Source organism: Magallana gigas, chromosome 4, assembly GCF_963853765.1.
Source record: "Magallana gigas chromosome 4, xbMagGiga1.1, whole genome shotgun sequence".
In the NCBI taxonomy this organism is placed as follows: domain Eukaryota; kingdom Metazoa; phylum Mollusca; class Bivalvia; order Ostreida; family Ostreidae; genus Magallana; species Magallana gigas.
The window spans coordinates 42,221,889-42,237,705 of NC_088856.1; the positions used below are offsets into that span (position 1 = coordinate 42,221,889).

The 15,817-nt window shown below is 31.7% G+C and overlaps 1 protein-coding gene across 2 annotated transcripts; it reads right to left on the reverse strand.

Annotated features, from left to right (window-relative positions):
- Positions 1–1,323: 1,323 nt before the first annotated feature.
- LOC105330061 (GRAM domain-containing protein 4) lies at positions 1,324–15,748 on the reverse strand. Of its 2 annotated transcripts, XM_066082484.1 has the most exons (18): positions 15,514–15,748; positions 12,547–12,652; positions 11,669–11,777; positions 11,134–11,258; positions 10,637–10,775; positions 10,215–10,240; positions 9,475–9,566; positions 8,844–8,935; positions 8,619–8,673; positions 7,795–7,863; positions 7,446–7,489; positions 7,107–7,216; positions 6,328–6,482; positions 5,629–5,782; positions 5,258–5,348; positions 4,152–4,233; positions 3,364–3,426; positions 1,324–2,804 (listed from the first exon to the last, which is right to left on the reverse strand). In XM_066082484.1, exons 1-18 carry the CDS (start codon positions 15,610–15,612, stop codon positions 2,610–2,612), a joined length of 1,806 nt encoding a protein of 601 aa, XP_065938556.1. In that variant the 5' UTR covers positions 15,613–15,748; the 3' UTR covers positions 1,324–2,609. The 2 variants fall into 2 exon arrangements, with proteins under 2 accessions (XP_065938556.1, XP_065938557.1); XM_066082485.1 differs by lacking the exon at positions 4,152–4,233 and having other exon boundaries at positions 2,666–2,804.
- Positions 15,749–15,817: the final 69 nt, after the last annotated feature.

A 15,817-nucleotide genomic window follows, 5' to 3' on the forward strand; every position in this document is an offset into this window, starting at 1 on the left:
TGCACGAAATACTCATGCTGATATCAGATTCAAATTCCCATACTGATGTTTATTAACAATAATAATTATCTTTTTCTTTACTCTTTAATTACGATCAGTTCATGGCTTTCTTTAAAGACATAGGTAAATATAAACAATTAAGTGCTTTCTTTGATGATCCATGCGGGTAATGAACGTAGCGATCATTACAAAAACAAATCAAAGTACTGAAGAACTGACGGGAGTTGATTTTAATGTCGATATTTATTTATTTTAAAAACAATAATGTGTTATTTTGCATGACAAATACATGTAGTTTCTAATTTGTATTTGAATTACGCACATTTTTATAATATGAATTTTTGGACTTTTTCGACAAGAATGTCGAGAAACCCCCATATGAATCGTGTTAAATAATATTAAAAGATAAAATGAATTCAATCAAACTATGTATCAGTAATAGAAATATTTCTCGAAAATTGTATGGATCCAAGCAATATTGAACTCTAGTCTCGTTCAACCAAACGCTCGGCTGACACCGTAAATCTCCGACAAGCAAGAGAGACTCTCTGCTTTTCGGAGATTTACGGAGACAGCCGAGCGTCGAGTTGAACGAGACTATATTGAACTCTGGCGTAGGAATACATACAAATACAAAAAAATATCTAAATTGTTCGTACCATTTATAATCTGACTATTTTCAAGGTATTTATAAATAAGTTTCCTTGAAAAACAATGCTTTAGCATACATTACACCGAATTTATCAATTATTTTCCAGAACTAAGTCTTGTCAGCAGCGATGATTTGTGCTGAGGTCCAAACACTGTTTCACTTTCGGTTTGTCTGAGTAACTGCATAGGAGAGTTGATTAAAATCAACTCCCAATAATGAAAAACAAAAGGAAACCCTTTTCTCGACATCATCATGTTACAGAGAAAGAGTAGCCGTCTGTTTTTTTTGGTTTTTGTTTTAAAAATACAAATGAATAAAAAAGCAACAACAAAAATCGTTCGAGTCACATTTGCTTGAAATGTGAAAACATCATGTTATTCCGCAAATTTAAATTAAATGAAAAGGGGAACCAAAAATGTTTAAATTTAAAATATTTACATTTTACATGTATCCGATAAGAAAAATTAAAAATTTTATGCAATATTAAAAAAAAGATTTTTTCGCCGGGCTCTGCTAAAAGCAGAGTCCTGGCTGTAGGCAGGCAAATCGCCAATGTTACTATAAATAGCACATCTTCAAAAGTAAACAAAAAACCAAACATCGTCAAAGTAAAAGCTTCCGCTATACCAAATAGTTACACAAAGAGCCAGGTTTTATCAAAAGTGTTGGCATTTTGTTTCTTTTTTTTTTAATTTTGAGAGAATTGTCTATCTTTTTTAGTTTTCTTATTAAAATCGTGTTTTAAAAACAAGACTATGCATTTTGGACATATACAATGCGCATGAATTTCCATGAACTACTTTGCTGCGCGTAGGAGAAATGGGGATTGAATATATAACGCTTGTTGCAAAATTCAAGGCAGCAACTGCCTTGAACATATTTTTGTTAATAGCCGCTTACAAAATTTGGTCGTTATCTGACGCTTTGCCGATATTAAAAGCATGAGAGAGAGAGAGAGAGAGAGCGAGCGAGAGAGAGAGAGAGAGAGAGAGAGATTTTCAGTATTTACTACAAAGTATGCATAAAGACACACCAAAAGAGCCCGGCTTTTAGTACTTCAGTTCTTTCATTTAAATTGTGGGTGATATGTATTTTTACAGTAGATCTATAATAAAAACTGGAAAACAATGTACATATTATGGAGCTTATAATACGTATTTGTCAGAGAACTTTATATAAATAGTGCCTGTTTGGGAGGTTGACAGTTGAAATTGACACCCCGAGGAAACCATTGTCAACCGACCCGAAGCGGAGGTTGACAATGGTTTTCGAGGGGTGTCAATTTCAACTGTTATCCTCCCAAACAGGCACTATTTATTTTATTATACTGAATGTCTTAATTTTAGAGAATATTTTTACAGCTTTTATATAGACTACGGCGAACCGTACGCGCATAACTTACGCGCATGTAACAATTCGTTGTGTTACCCGTTGCTAAGTGTGTTGCTAACGCTGAGGGTAATAGAACGGATTATCAACTGCGTCTAAGCCAATCAGATTTCAGTATTTAACATGAAAGTATAATAATATCATTTATTCATATATTTGGGTCATATCATATTAATTCAAAAGCGAGTTCACAGAATGTAGAAACAGCTCATTGCCCTAGTGTGTATCCCCATAATTGAAGGTACTTGTATATAAGCGTCTACATGTAAGATAAAACCATGGAAGAATACACCTGTCCAGTAGCATTCCTCTTGCCAGTCATGGTGTTTTCACAACATATTTCGAATGATAAATCTTGATCCTTAAGCATAAAAAAAATCAGCAGCATAAATAAAACGTATGGCACATTTTGTCATGGATATATACAGTGTTTGTCGTATAAAAAACCCCGCTTTTTCTTTGCAACATAGTCTGCACCACTCGATCGGTTGTTTTTTTTCTTCCAACAATGGCGTTTTCGTCACGTGGCATATAAATACAACCTTTATAGGTATTTTTAAATTTTTATCTAATCACAATCGCCATATTCAGCAGGAAAACTGAAGTTTGGTTTGTTTTCTGTAAATCTTACAACTTTTGGGCGTGGTGAAGGTAAATCGTCCAATGGAATTCCTGTTGCCCATGGCAATTCATTGTTGATACCGTGTTCATGTAGGCTGTCATAAGCGTCATCGCGACCCAGCATGCCACCAAATACAAAACTCTTAAATAAAAGAAGATTTTTATAGTTCCTAAAATTACATAAACATATAGTAAACATCATCATTCCTACACTATCAATTATTGAAGTTAATTTATATATATGTAATGTATAGTGTTAACCAAACTATACAATCACTTTTAAATTATACTGCGAAATAATATTGCCTAGGCTAATGATTCGCAAAGTGACACATTCTTGCAATTTTGAGTTTCACTACATTCATTAAATTCACCAAAATATTAGCCTTTGCACATAAAATTGAATCATATAAAGTGTATATATCTATCAAATGTTTTGGAAAACTATTCAGCTTTCTTTTTCTTTTTTCTTCAACAGTCCATCATTTTATGAAGCGCTTAGGATATACTTGATTCTTATGTCATGTTGTAAATTCTTATTTACACCCACCCAGTAAATTCAAAATTTACAACATGACAAACTGTTTGAACTACACGACTTGATATAAAAATGAAAAAAATAAAAATCGTATGAAAGTAGCTTTAAAAGTTTTGAATTTACTGGGTGGGTGTTAATACAAAATTTACAACATGACACTTACCCTTTCTTTCACGATGACTTCAATCGCCATACCTGTTCCGAGCATAAACTGAAACGGTTTAGCCTGTAATAAAGGAGCGAAATTTATAACAGCATAAAAACGGTTATCTTACAAACGGAATTTTTGCTTCTAATTTTCTGGGAGTTCCATTTGCCTTTCGAAGTAAAAATATAAAGTACACCAATTTGTTTGTCATAATATTGATATAAGCTTGTGACGAATGTTACCATGCTTCTAAAGACAGTAGGCCTATACGTTAATTTATTACTTATTAGGTTTCTTACTGATTGTATAGGGAAACATGTAGAGTTGTTAAAGTTCATTGAAAGCTTATATATTTATTTTTTCATTAACATGGAATACATGTAAAATGACACAACACTATTTTATAAAACGTTCCACATGACTTTCGTATATTTTTTTTACAGACGGTAGGTATAGCAAATTTTACACGGCAAAATGGCGGTCAAATTGTCTTTTTAGTACAGTTTTCTTTTCTTTATAAATCTGTAAAAAGTTTGTGTATCCAACAAAACAAAACCCCACAATTGTTAATAGTTAATATTGCATGTTACTGTAAAAGTGAGTATTCACACCTGTGGCCAAGTACTGAGTTTGCATTTTCTATGGTCAAACAATACGCTTGGGTACAGTATTAAATACGCGTGATTTACCACATTATTTAAAGATTTTAAGTTCTTTACCATATATGCGCGGGAGTATTTTACGCGGTTTCAAACTAAATGCGTAACTAGTGTAAATAGCCATGTTAACAGTATATACGTTACCTTATTGATGGCCAGAATATCAACCAGAGGAATGAGGAGGTTTTCTTTAGATGGACTGCGTGTTCGTTCAAAACACAGAAAACTACAACAAAGTTACACCAAAGCAAACTAGAGTATAACTGTTTTGAGAATTAATTGACAAACACAATTCAATACACGGTCATAGTCTTACTGAAGGTCGATATTCGTGTAACATATAGTTAAAGCAATATGAGCTGTACTTTTTATAATCTTATTTTGCTGCAAAAACTTGTTAGTATGATAAGTCTGCTTAAACTTAACTTAAACTTTTATGATTAAAAAGATTTGAAAAAATCATTAATTTTTGTCAGAAGAAAGATTTCTCTTCAAAGGAATATATAGCAGGTCAATTTTTGTACAGGACGACAATAATTCAATTTTGCCTCAATTAAAGCTTCTTTAATTTGACAAAAAAATATGTAATAAAATCTTCTGGGAAGGTAAAAATTAAAAAAGCACCAGCAGGATTCGCACTCATGACTTAGAGATTCGTAGTGAACACTCCAAGTCAATACCACATTAAGCACTAGGTTCATTGTTGTTAAACCCCAGGGGTTTTTTGTGTCAGTAAAATATTAAGTATGAATTTTCTAGGTTTTTATCAAAAGTGTGTATGTTTGGTGAAAAACGCATACTGTTTTCTCTTCAGTTTGATAAATGTCTTTTTCAGCCTGAACTGCTTTCTCGATATTGTTCAGCAAATGTTTGCATTCATCTTTCTTATCTCTTTATTTTCAAAGCGAAACAAAACATGTGTTCAATCCTAGGTTGTAACTCAATATCATACCATTAAGTAAGATATTTGTTTTACTCAGATCAGCTGTGAAGACACTTCACAAAACCAGACAGGGAAAATTTATTTCAAAAGATCATGACCGCTCTTTACTCTAAAAAAAACTTATCCATTGGTTACTTTATTAACACGAATATATTGCCAAATGCCAACGCACATAAACATTCATGAAATCAAAATGTTGTTTAAAAGCATAATAATTTCAAGTTTTGAAAGTGACGTTAGTTTTTCAATCAATAACATGATTTTTTATTCTTTAGTGATTTGCATTATTTACACGTATATCGTTTACCTTTTTGTTAGATACAGTTTGCCGTTTTTAAAGACACCAATGCCCTTCTTTTCTCTGTTAACCAACGTACATCGTCTGCCTCCGCGCCATCCTGTAAAAAATAGTTCATTTTACTGGATGATTTATAACACATTGATGGGTTTTTTGCTGAATAGACTAGTTAAGCATGAAAGTTTTTAAAATTTTGATTTCTTAGGGATGTATTATAATAAACTGGTACAATATTAAGCTTTTGATAATGAGATCTGACAAAATACAAATTTAAATAACTTTTTCTTTGGAAATCTTCAGTCACAATGCTCTTAATTTTGCCGTGACTGTTTACGACTTGATCTTTTTTTTCCCAAGGAAACATACATTTCATATCATACCAGATAAAGGGATTTCTGAGGGAGGTAAACAGAAAAGCTTAATGAATTCTCTATCTCCATCTGCTACTTCCGGTTCTGCAGAGGTCTCTGTATCTTTTGAACCGGAAGCGGTATTTTCTTCTTGTGCATTGATGTTTGCGTCAGGCAGGACACACTGTAATCAAGCATAATGGATTGTGTTTTACAACCTTATTATCTGAAAATTTGTTAGTTTTTAATATGTACAAGTAAATGTATGTCGATTCCTTTGTAAGAATTGTACTCCTAGTTAATGTCATAATTTTTTTTTTTTTTTTTTTTTAATAATTTTGACAAGTGGTTACAAATTGTTTTTACACAGGAATCCATTATGACAAATTCTCCTATAAACAACAAATAACTTGCTTAACTTCAACTTTTTTTCCATATTTTAAAATGTTTTGCATTTTTTCCCCAACATATTCCACAGCAAATAAAACAAAGAAGTTTAATTAATAAATTTGTATCTTTTATCCTTCAGATTGTCTTATCCACTTTGACCCAAACATGTAATGACCATATCAATCATTTGTCGCGTTGTATATATTGGTCTCCTGTCAATATGTACATGTATGATAAAGTACAAGAGTATATACATGTATTTTGTCTACAATGTCAACAAGTGTCATACGTATAAGTATGAACAAGCAATGGAGGCATTTTACTGATTAGCTAACTTACATCATCAATATGAGACTGTACAGGAGTCCATTCCCACTCTTGTCGGGTCGGGAGGGACTTCCACAGTTTGTAAACAGAGTCGTATTTCCGCTTGACTTTTGGAAACTTGTAGTATACATAGTCAATCACAAACAGCTTTATTCCCATGTTAAAACCTGAATTAGTCAAAATGGAATAAAAAATGTCAAAAAGCTGCAATAATGTAACCCTCTCCCGATTTTTTTTAAACATCAGATATAGCGGAGAGCTAGTGGTGCAAATAATTACATTAAAAAAATGGGTCTTGTGTAAATAAATAGCCTTGACCTTTTCTATGTCATGGATTCTCTTAATTAAGTTGGAAAAAGTAATCATACTAAGTTTCATTGCGAAAAAAAACCCCAGTTTAATCTCAAAGTTTCATAAGATACCACCTCAAATAAATATATGAAATTCTGGCCTTGGCCTTTGACCTTTTGACTTTAAAATATATAGCAATTGTCATAAAGTCATAAGAAACCTTGAAATAAAATTTTCATTACATAATTACAATTATTTTTTAAGATATCATCCACAAACTGAAGTGTCACAGAAAAACAAGATCATAGTGGACAGACAGATGGGCAAATTTTAAATCAGATACAGATAAAAGAAAACCTAATGGTAACAAAATGCATGTATCAAAACATTTGTGTAGGCATAGTTCATGCATTGCATCAGCACATGGTTAAATGAAGTCACATGGCTAATAAAAGGAAATATCAAGAAAAAAGTATGAAAATGATGGATTAAAAACTTACCCATAATGAATAGCAAAATATTGAAGTCCACCACTAGAGACATGATAAAGGCACCACACAGAGCAGTGAAGAGCCGCCTGGCAGCTGGGGGATACCTCCAGGTCAGGACACTGTGGGGTAAAAAAAAAAGGATAAGAATCCAGATAAACAATCTAAATGGGATATTAAACAGTACACAGTTTAATAAATATTTCTTTAAAACATGAAGACTGGGCCTGAAAAAATCACCACTATTATAAATAATCTGAATGGGATGTTAAACATTATGCAATCAAGCAATAAATGGATCGATCAAATACTCTTAAACAGCAACAATTATTCAATGATTATGAAAAGTACCTTTCGATTTTTTCAAGACTGTCTGCAGCTTGTCCAAGGAAGTCCTTTATTTAACAGAAGAATGAGAATTTAAAATAAACACAAATTTCACAGTAAGTGAACTGAATTCATCCAACATTCCAAGAAAAATATCCTACATATTAGCATAATTTTATGTACAAGTATGATAGTCACTAATATTAAAAGGATGTATGAATTTGGTTTACAACATTTACAACAAACTTTCCTCATTGAAATGTATATGTATGTATTAATTAATATAATCATATCATTGAAAGTAGGGTTTGCCAATATACATGCATCAAAGGAATTCTGTGTTTTTTTATTGAAGTGTTTTCTTCATTTTTACCTGCACTTTCTTGGCTATTTGTACAACTAAGTTGATTTTATCTGATATCCCTAGGGAGGCTTCCTCTTTCTACAACAGTGAAAAAAATTCTCATTATCATGTGATATAAAAATTAGAATAGAAAATAATTCTAAACTCCTTTCTGATTGCATGATATCCAACAATCTAAAAATTGTAAAATATTGGAATCACCTGCATGTGACCTTTCAGGTAAAAATAACATGATTCTTTTTCACACTGCGGTTAGAAATTTAGAAATATTGGTTATCATTAATGTCGTTCAACGAAACACCGTTTCTCTCACTGCAGATGTAAACACTCTATAGCTAGTCTAGGTGTATCGATCTCTCTTGAAAATCTGCTAGGCTCACTTCATAAGTTTATATTAATTAATCACTGTATCACACAATAAAACAACTATTGCTATTATTTTTTATCATTCATTTTTACCTCAATATCATGGTAAAATATCATTAGTTACATGGTTTGCAGTTGATCTAATATATAGTTTATACATGGTCAGTAAATTCCATATGGGGAGAGAGCAGATTACTGACTGCCTTTGTTTTAATGATAAAAGATAAATAAAACAATGAAAATCAAGCAAAATCAAGCTTTTATAACAATATTACAAGTTTCAATTTCAGTACGAAACCTGGCGTCATAATACTCTTAGAATGACGTCATAATGCTCAAGAGGAGATATATTTTGTAACGAATATGTATGGGATATACATGGTCTCCACGTGACTATATAAGATATTAGATATATCTTAAGTTTTCAAATAATTCATATATACATTTACCCAGTATATAAAACTTACTTTTGATTCATTTTCATCCTCATGGTGAAAAAAGTTAAATTTGATTGTGATTCCTCTGAAAAACACAATTATTTATCAAAGTTAGCGTAGTCATAGAATCAAAATAGAAAATATCATTTCAAAAAAAAAATTTAATTCATTTAATTGTTCATGCATTGTGAAAATTATCGATCCATATTTATTGTATACAGTAGCTCTGATGGTAGCCATGATGCAATAACTTACAAGTTTTGTAGATAACTAATGAAATGTCTGAAGATGAGACACAATAAGAAGACTTGCATTGCACACCCCATCCAAACTGCATACATATACACCTAGTAAAGAGAACAGAACTGTATCTGTAGAGAAGCATGCAAATCTCACTCCGTTTTGCTTTGAATTTTCTGTACATATATCCAACCAAAAGATGATAAAAAATATGTATATATCCAGGATTTTTTTTTCACATGTCACAATATTTGCAAAAATGGGGTACAAATATATGTAATTTTTTAAAAACTGTATCAATTATCATTACCATTTAAAAAGTTTCTGATAGCATACATCACACTGTAAATTACATTTACTTTTATACCTGATATAATTTTTGCACATGCATTAATTTTTCATTTTTTTTATGCAATGTAAAAGTGATTGTGAACAAAAGCAAAAACAGTCTAATACAGCAAAAATAACGTTAGCTAGGGGATATATATACCGACATTTTCAAAAGGTTTTTTTAAAAAACATGTATCCGATCCGAATACGGTAGATGATAAAAGCGAAAAATAATTAATGATTTTGATTCAATATTTTCTTCAATTGAAATAGTTTTTAGAAAACAATTAATTATTTAACAATTAACACTCCCTACCATGAAGACAATGAGAGTGTATGAGGAGGACTGCCATCTCAGAAGTCCTTGAATTCCTTTGACGGTGTTTATGTACGGCTTCAAAGCAGTGCCTGTAATAATTAGGCATAGCTATCAAAAGTTAATTCTGTGTTTAACGTAACCCGCCCACATAGGTTTAGGAGAAATTGTGTTTTTGAAAAAACAAACAAACTCATATTCTAATTTGATCTTTCCCAGTTAGATTTTACTAAAAAAATGCAATCAAATGTGGAATTTAAAATATTCTCTAACATTATTACCCTTTTACCAACTCACAGCCTGGCAGAAAAGAAATATAATTCAATTCTGACATATACAACTTTATTGTTTTTTAAATCAATGCGCAGTTCAGAAACATTGGTCAAAAATTTAAGTATAATGAGTTTTTCTAAAAGCTATATAAAATGAGAATTATTCTGAATTGATAAACATTTAATAGAATTATTATTTATTAATATATTAGAATTAATAAACATGAAACCAACAAGCAATCATTATTAATACATGTACATGTTTTGCAAAGAGCTCAGCTAGATAATCATGGTTATTAATTGACTGAAATCTTTATGATTTCTGATCAGTGGGGACAAATTGGATGGATGACAATTCAACGCATAAAATTTATCACTACTACAAAATTAATTGTTGGCCACTTTATTATTATACTATATATTACAGCTAAAAAGCTAATTAAACATGTTGTATATTTCTTTCCTTACCAAATCTTTTGACATTTGCTTTTAAACTGAAATAAATATAAATGAAGAATTACGTAATTAATTAGTCAAAACATACCAGTAAATATTCATTCTAGATCCAGAGTTATTTTTTACAAGAATATACCTTTACCCTCCCCCCCCCCCCCCCAAAAAAAAATACAAGCCAAGAAACAAAACAATAAGCAAAAGAGGCTATACCCATACAACAATTTGGCATGTAGTATCACGAAATGTTGAGATGGAAATTTGACTGTCACAATTCATACATGCATAGGAATATATGTCTATGAACTAGTTAAAGGTGACAAGACTGATAATAAAGAATTGCAAGCTTTGATGGAGATGGTAAGCTTCATTATAACAGATATCAGTTTTATATTGATATACTGTATAATGTAAAATCTATTGTTAAATAAACCTACATTGATATGTTGACCTGTCCATCTTTCTCTTTTTCCTCCTTTTCATCAACCGTAGAGTCTGCAGAAAAGTCCTCTGCAATGTCGTACACAGAACGAACCAACCTTTCCATAATCCTGTTCGAAAAGTTCCAAGACTTTCCTTCAATAAAAACACAATTCATTTAGGGGAAAATTTACTGTAAATTCCTAATCAAACGCAAGGAGTTTATTTTCGCGTAAAATCGCGAGAATGCACCCTTCGCGGATTTTAGTATCTCGCCATTATTTTCTGAGAGTTGAGAACTATAAGAAAAAAATAGCAAATTTCCACATTCGCGATTTTATATTTGCGCGATTTGATTCAAACAAGCGGGGTCGCGAAATTAAGTACTCTCATAATATAAGGAGTTTACAGTATTCACTGCAATATGATAACCCATGCAGCCTAGGAAATTGACTTTGCTGTAAGCATGAATTCGTTATATCGCATGTTCGCTGTCGCCCATGTCTGACAGTACCTGTTTTATTTGAGCCTTTCTCTATATATTTCTTGTTTTGTCCTGTTCTGATCTCCGAGCCCTTTCTCTGTAGATCAGAAGTAGATGTAGAATCACTTGAAGAGTCCAACAGCGATTTACTGTTTCTGAAATTATACACATGAAAGTTGTATTTTTTTTTTTATTATTTGTGTCCTGCAATTCTCTTTTTCTTCTCCTTCCTTAAAAAAAACCCTAATTTTTATATGGCCATAAAACAAGGGTTTTTTTTTTTAATACTTATTAAATAATTTAGAAATTTTTATGAAATTTTTTTAGCATTACTTGATAAATGCAAAATGATATTCACTAATTGTATGAAGTGGTCTAAATTTACATGGTATTGTGCACATATATCTTATTTCTTCATCAAGAGCTTTGTCTTATATATACATGTATCTCTTGGATAATTGTAATAATTACATTAACTGTAACTCAACATGAATATTTTGTTCTTAATATTAAAACTGGCTACGTTACATTTTTTGGCTTTTCTTAAATAATAATTTTTAGGTACCTTTTTGATGATATCATCAGCTGAAGGTCCTTGTTTTTCCTTTTTTCGGCTTCTAGCTCATCCTCGAGTTTTCTAAATGCAGGTTTGGAGTATTTTTTGAGCTGATGTGCTGAAAAAAAAATTATCATAGTAAAAATTAGCAAATTTAAAATACATTTTTGAAATCATGCAGTAATAAAATGGAAAACCTAATAAGATAATAAAACTTTTTTTTGGTTAAAACTGACATATTTGCCATAACTGCAAAATTATATAAATTATTATGAATATTTATATATATATAAATATTTGCCCTTGTTGTCAGCAGATGAATTAAAGACTGGGTGAATTTCAATGTTTTCAATTACCTCTCTTTAAACACAATTGTGTCTGGGCCCCCTTGTGTATTTATTAGGTAAGCATTATTTTTTTTCTCTGAGAAAATTATAATATATAACATATCAGGTGCTTGTGATAGTATCATTTTAGTTTTAAAATTATAAAGTATTAATTCCTGCGCTTGCTGGTGATATATCATCTAGTTCAATATAAAAAAAATGGTGCTCGCAATTTTTAATCCTCACAATTTGATACAAAACAGCTGAATCACAGAATTAAGTACTTTCATAAAATAAGGAAATAGCTTTACAAAAAATGAGTCTTGAGAGCTAAATATCTACCTATTTGCTATTTGGCATGCACACAAATGGTCCACGTCTTCCAACTCTTTTTATTACTTCATCATTAAGCTTCAAGTATATTTGCAAGACATTGTACTAATGCTTACATTCATGAACCAGTGCTTGCATTACATGTATTAGTGCTTGCAATTCATGTACATGTACTAATGCTTGCACTTCATATACTACATAGCCTTCAGTTAAGTGATATAGACCTACCCATCTGCTCTTTTTCAATCATGGCCGACTCCAGCTGTTCCTGTAGTTGTACTAGCTGTATCTCATATACCTCCTTCTCACATTCTGTTCTGAACCCCAAGCTTCTCTTTAAAATAAAACCAAAGAAAAGAAACACCTCAGATTTGTTGATATCATATGTGTTCTGACTTAAAAAAGATAATTTCTGCAATTGCAAAAATTTAATTGCTTTTTTCATGAATTTCTGCAAACTAATTAAATAATTGCTCTTTTCATGAATTTCTGCGAACTAATTAAGGTATCCGATGTACAATTGACCAAAAAATGATGCCTGGTAAGGTATATATTCAATGTACTCGTTTGATAGATAAGGATATGTAGTTTCTAAAAATAGATGTTTTTCCCGCCAAATCACTATGGGGAAGTAACTCTAGCTATGCAAATCACGCATGGTAAAATACTACTTTTCTTTGACGAAAACATGTGTAATCATTAATACTATTTATCAAATGAAAATTGCCAACATATTCTAATAAAAATTAAGTTTTTAAATAAATTGATTACCTTTCCAAATAGCTTTTTTTTATTTTTGCGAATTTTTTTTTTCAATGACCATGACGACTCACGCGATTTTTACCCCCCCCCCCCCCCCCCCACGTCAGCCGTCGCATTTATAATCCAACGCATATTCCCGTTACCTAGTAATTTTCCTGTTTTTTATTCCTTTACGATTGAGAACTTGTAATTTTAGAATTGAAAATCTAAATTGTTCAGGTTTTTCTAATCAGCAAAATGCTTGCACAAAAAATATTGTTACTACTACAACGAAGTCGTGAATTGCGGGTCACATCAGGTGTGTAAAGCGTTACGAACAAAGCGTGCGAGAACCGTGTGAAATGTTTATTAGAATTCATTCCAAACCTTTTACTCGTAGAAAACAATATTCATTGTATTATCTTTTACTCAAAATTGTATTTTTTTTTCAACAAAAAATTAAGTCAGTTTTAAAATGGAGACTGCCGATAAAGTCTGACTACGATGTTTCCGTATCGCTACAATTGTAGAATGCACAATACATCAACATGCTTTACACAGTTATAACAAAATATGAATCAACCATAAATGACGCTGTGATGTTGTAGTAAGCATGCATTTTTTACACGATAAAATTGTGTACAAATACCACACATAACATGCATCGGACATGTGTGTATCGGCTATCTGGCTGAACCTGTCAATCAAACTTCGAGTATTTGATTTCATTGGATGGTGACGCGCCTCTTTTATGTAAACAGCAAAATGAAACGAATTGACTTTAAAGCAATCGGAATCAGTATCTTATAGTATTATTTGAATGATATAAAATCCAGCGATTTTGAAAAAGAGTAAAAAAAATGTACCGTTCATGTACATATATGTAATATGAAATGCGAGGGAAGAAAATTGTTTGAAATCCCGATGAAAAAATGAATCAATGATTAGAAATTCCATTATTTGACTCTTGTTAACTTGTTTTACGGAAAATAACAAGGATATGTTTTAACACAATAATTACAATAAACGTGTACAAGCATTTGAACCACGAAATCCGTATGCATGGTACTTATTAAAAATAGTTAGTAGCAAATACGCCGTTATACAAATGTTAGGTCCGAAACACTCTGTATGTATAATGAAATTAGGTATAGAAAAAATTGAACAAATTGAATAGGCCCGTACGATTACCAGACTACCCCAATTCAAGTTGTGCACAGTCACAATATCTTCGAATTCAATGATTAAAACGACTTACTCAGTATTTTTCGACGAAATACGTGACTTGTGCACTGCAACTTTTACTCTATATATTAGGAGTTTTTCTTCACGTTATTGCAAGAGCGCCGCGGGAAAAAAATAACGTCATACAACGGCAAATGACGTTAAGCTGCTACAACGTCACAATCACCGTAAGGGGGAAAAGTTAAAATAACTCGTTTTAAAATTAAGAAAAAAAAATATTGCTTGACTGTATGCATCAATTGTTTATTCTTTATCGTTTATTAGGTCAGATCAAAAATAGTGCAACTTTTTGAAAATTATTTCAGGCTCCGTAATCTACCGAGCTCATCCCGGAAAATCCCGAGCTCTCTGGCTCAATTGTACATCGGATACCTTAAATGATAGCTTTTTTCAAGAAAAAGCAAGTTTGTAGGGTATATCATACTCCATGCATTATTTATATCAGCATATGCATACAATTTCAATTTCTTTATTGACCAAGGGGCAACATGAAGATAGTAAAATAAACAATTACTATATCGTGATAATGGAAAATACATTTCATTTATTCTACTTTTTTTTTAGATGAAATTGAAAAATATTTTGTGTATACATACACTCACAGACACTTGCTTCTGCAATAAAATTTACCCTGTTATAGTGCTGTAATTATTACACTACAGGGTAAATACTTATTACAGAAACATTAAGCACCTGTGTATACACTCTACAACAGCCACACTTTCATATGTGAATCAGTCTGGTCATTTTAAAAAATTGTTTGTCTTCCAAGCATTTAACTCCTACTGAAGCAAGATCAGGCTCACTTGATTCCCCTATACATATACATACTTTAGCTATTAGAGATTATAGAAAAGTAAGTTAAAGTAGAAACTTTTAAATAGTCTCTTTGAAAAACTTCTAGCATGCTGAAGTAAGTTTGGACATACACAAGTTTGGATTTGTCTTCATATTGATTAATATTGATTAATTCATGTGCGATAATGCCCAACCTTGGTGCCAGGCACATTACTGGAAGAAGAAGAATACGGTATAATTAAGTTTAGAAACTTGTGCAGCTGTTGTGCCCAATCCCATCGCATGTGTATTTACAAGGAAATATGTTCAAACCAATGATTAATTTGATTGCAAGGATCAGTATAAATTGGCATTTAGTTTTTAAAGGTGTGTACACTGAAGGATATATATTATCTATACATGACTACGTACGTGTAAGTTAGGTGTGGCCGCGGCCTCCTGTAGATTTGTCCGTTCTGTGTTGGTACTGACACTGCGCTGTCGAATCTCGCCATGTCTCGGCTCAAACATTTTCTCTCAAGCTTTGCCTTTGATACATTTATGTTGACATGTCGCACTCCAGTACTTCATGCACGGTGTTTACGTTTCTGGTGGTTTCACGATCATATGATCTATTTCGACATAAAAAATCGGATGTTTTTCATTGGTCTTTAAATGAAGAACCGATAACTTACAAGTTTGTTAAATCCGGATTAGTATCATGCATATTTGTTCG

Bases quoted from the DNA above. Each gene is read 5' to 3' on its own strand.
- LOC105330061 (XM_066082484.1), bottom strand. From the start codon at position 15,612: ATGTTTGAGCCGAGACATGGCGAGATTCGACAGCGCAGTGTCAGTACC. The intron at 7,864-8,618 runs GTAAGTTTTATA...TCACTGTTGTAG, and splicing joins AGGATGAAAATGAATCAAAA to AAAGAGGAAGCCTCCCTAGG. The intron at 7,217-7,445 runs GTACTTTTCATA...TTTACCCCACAG, and splicing joins AGTCTTGAAAAAATCGAAAG to TGTCCTGACCTGGAGGTATC.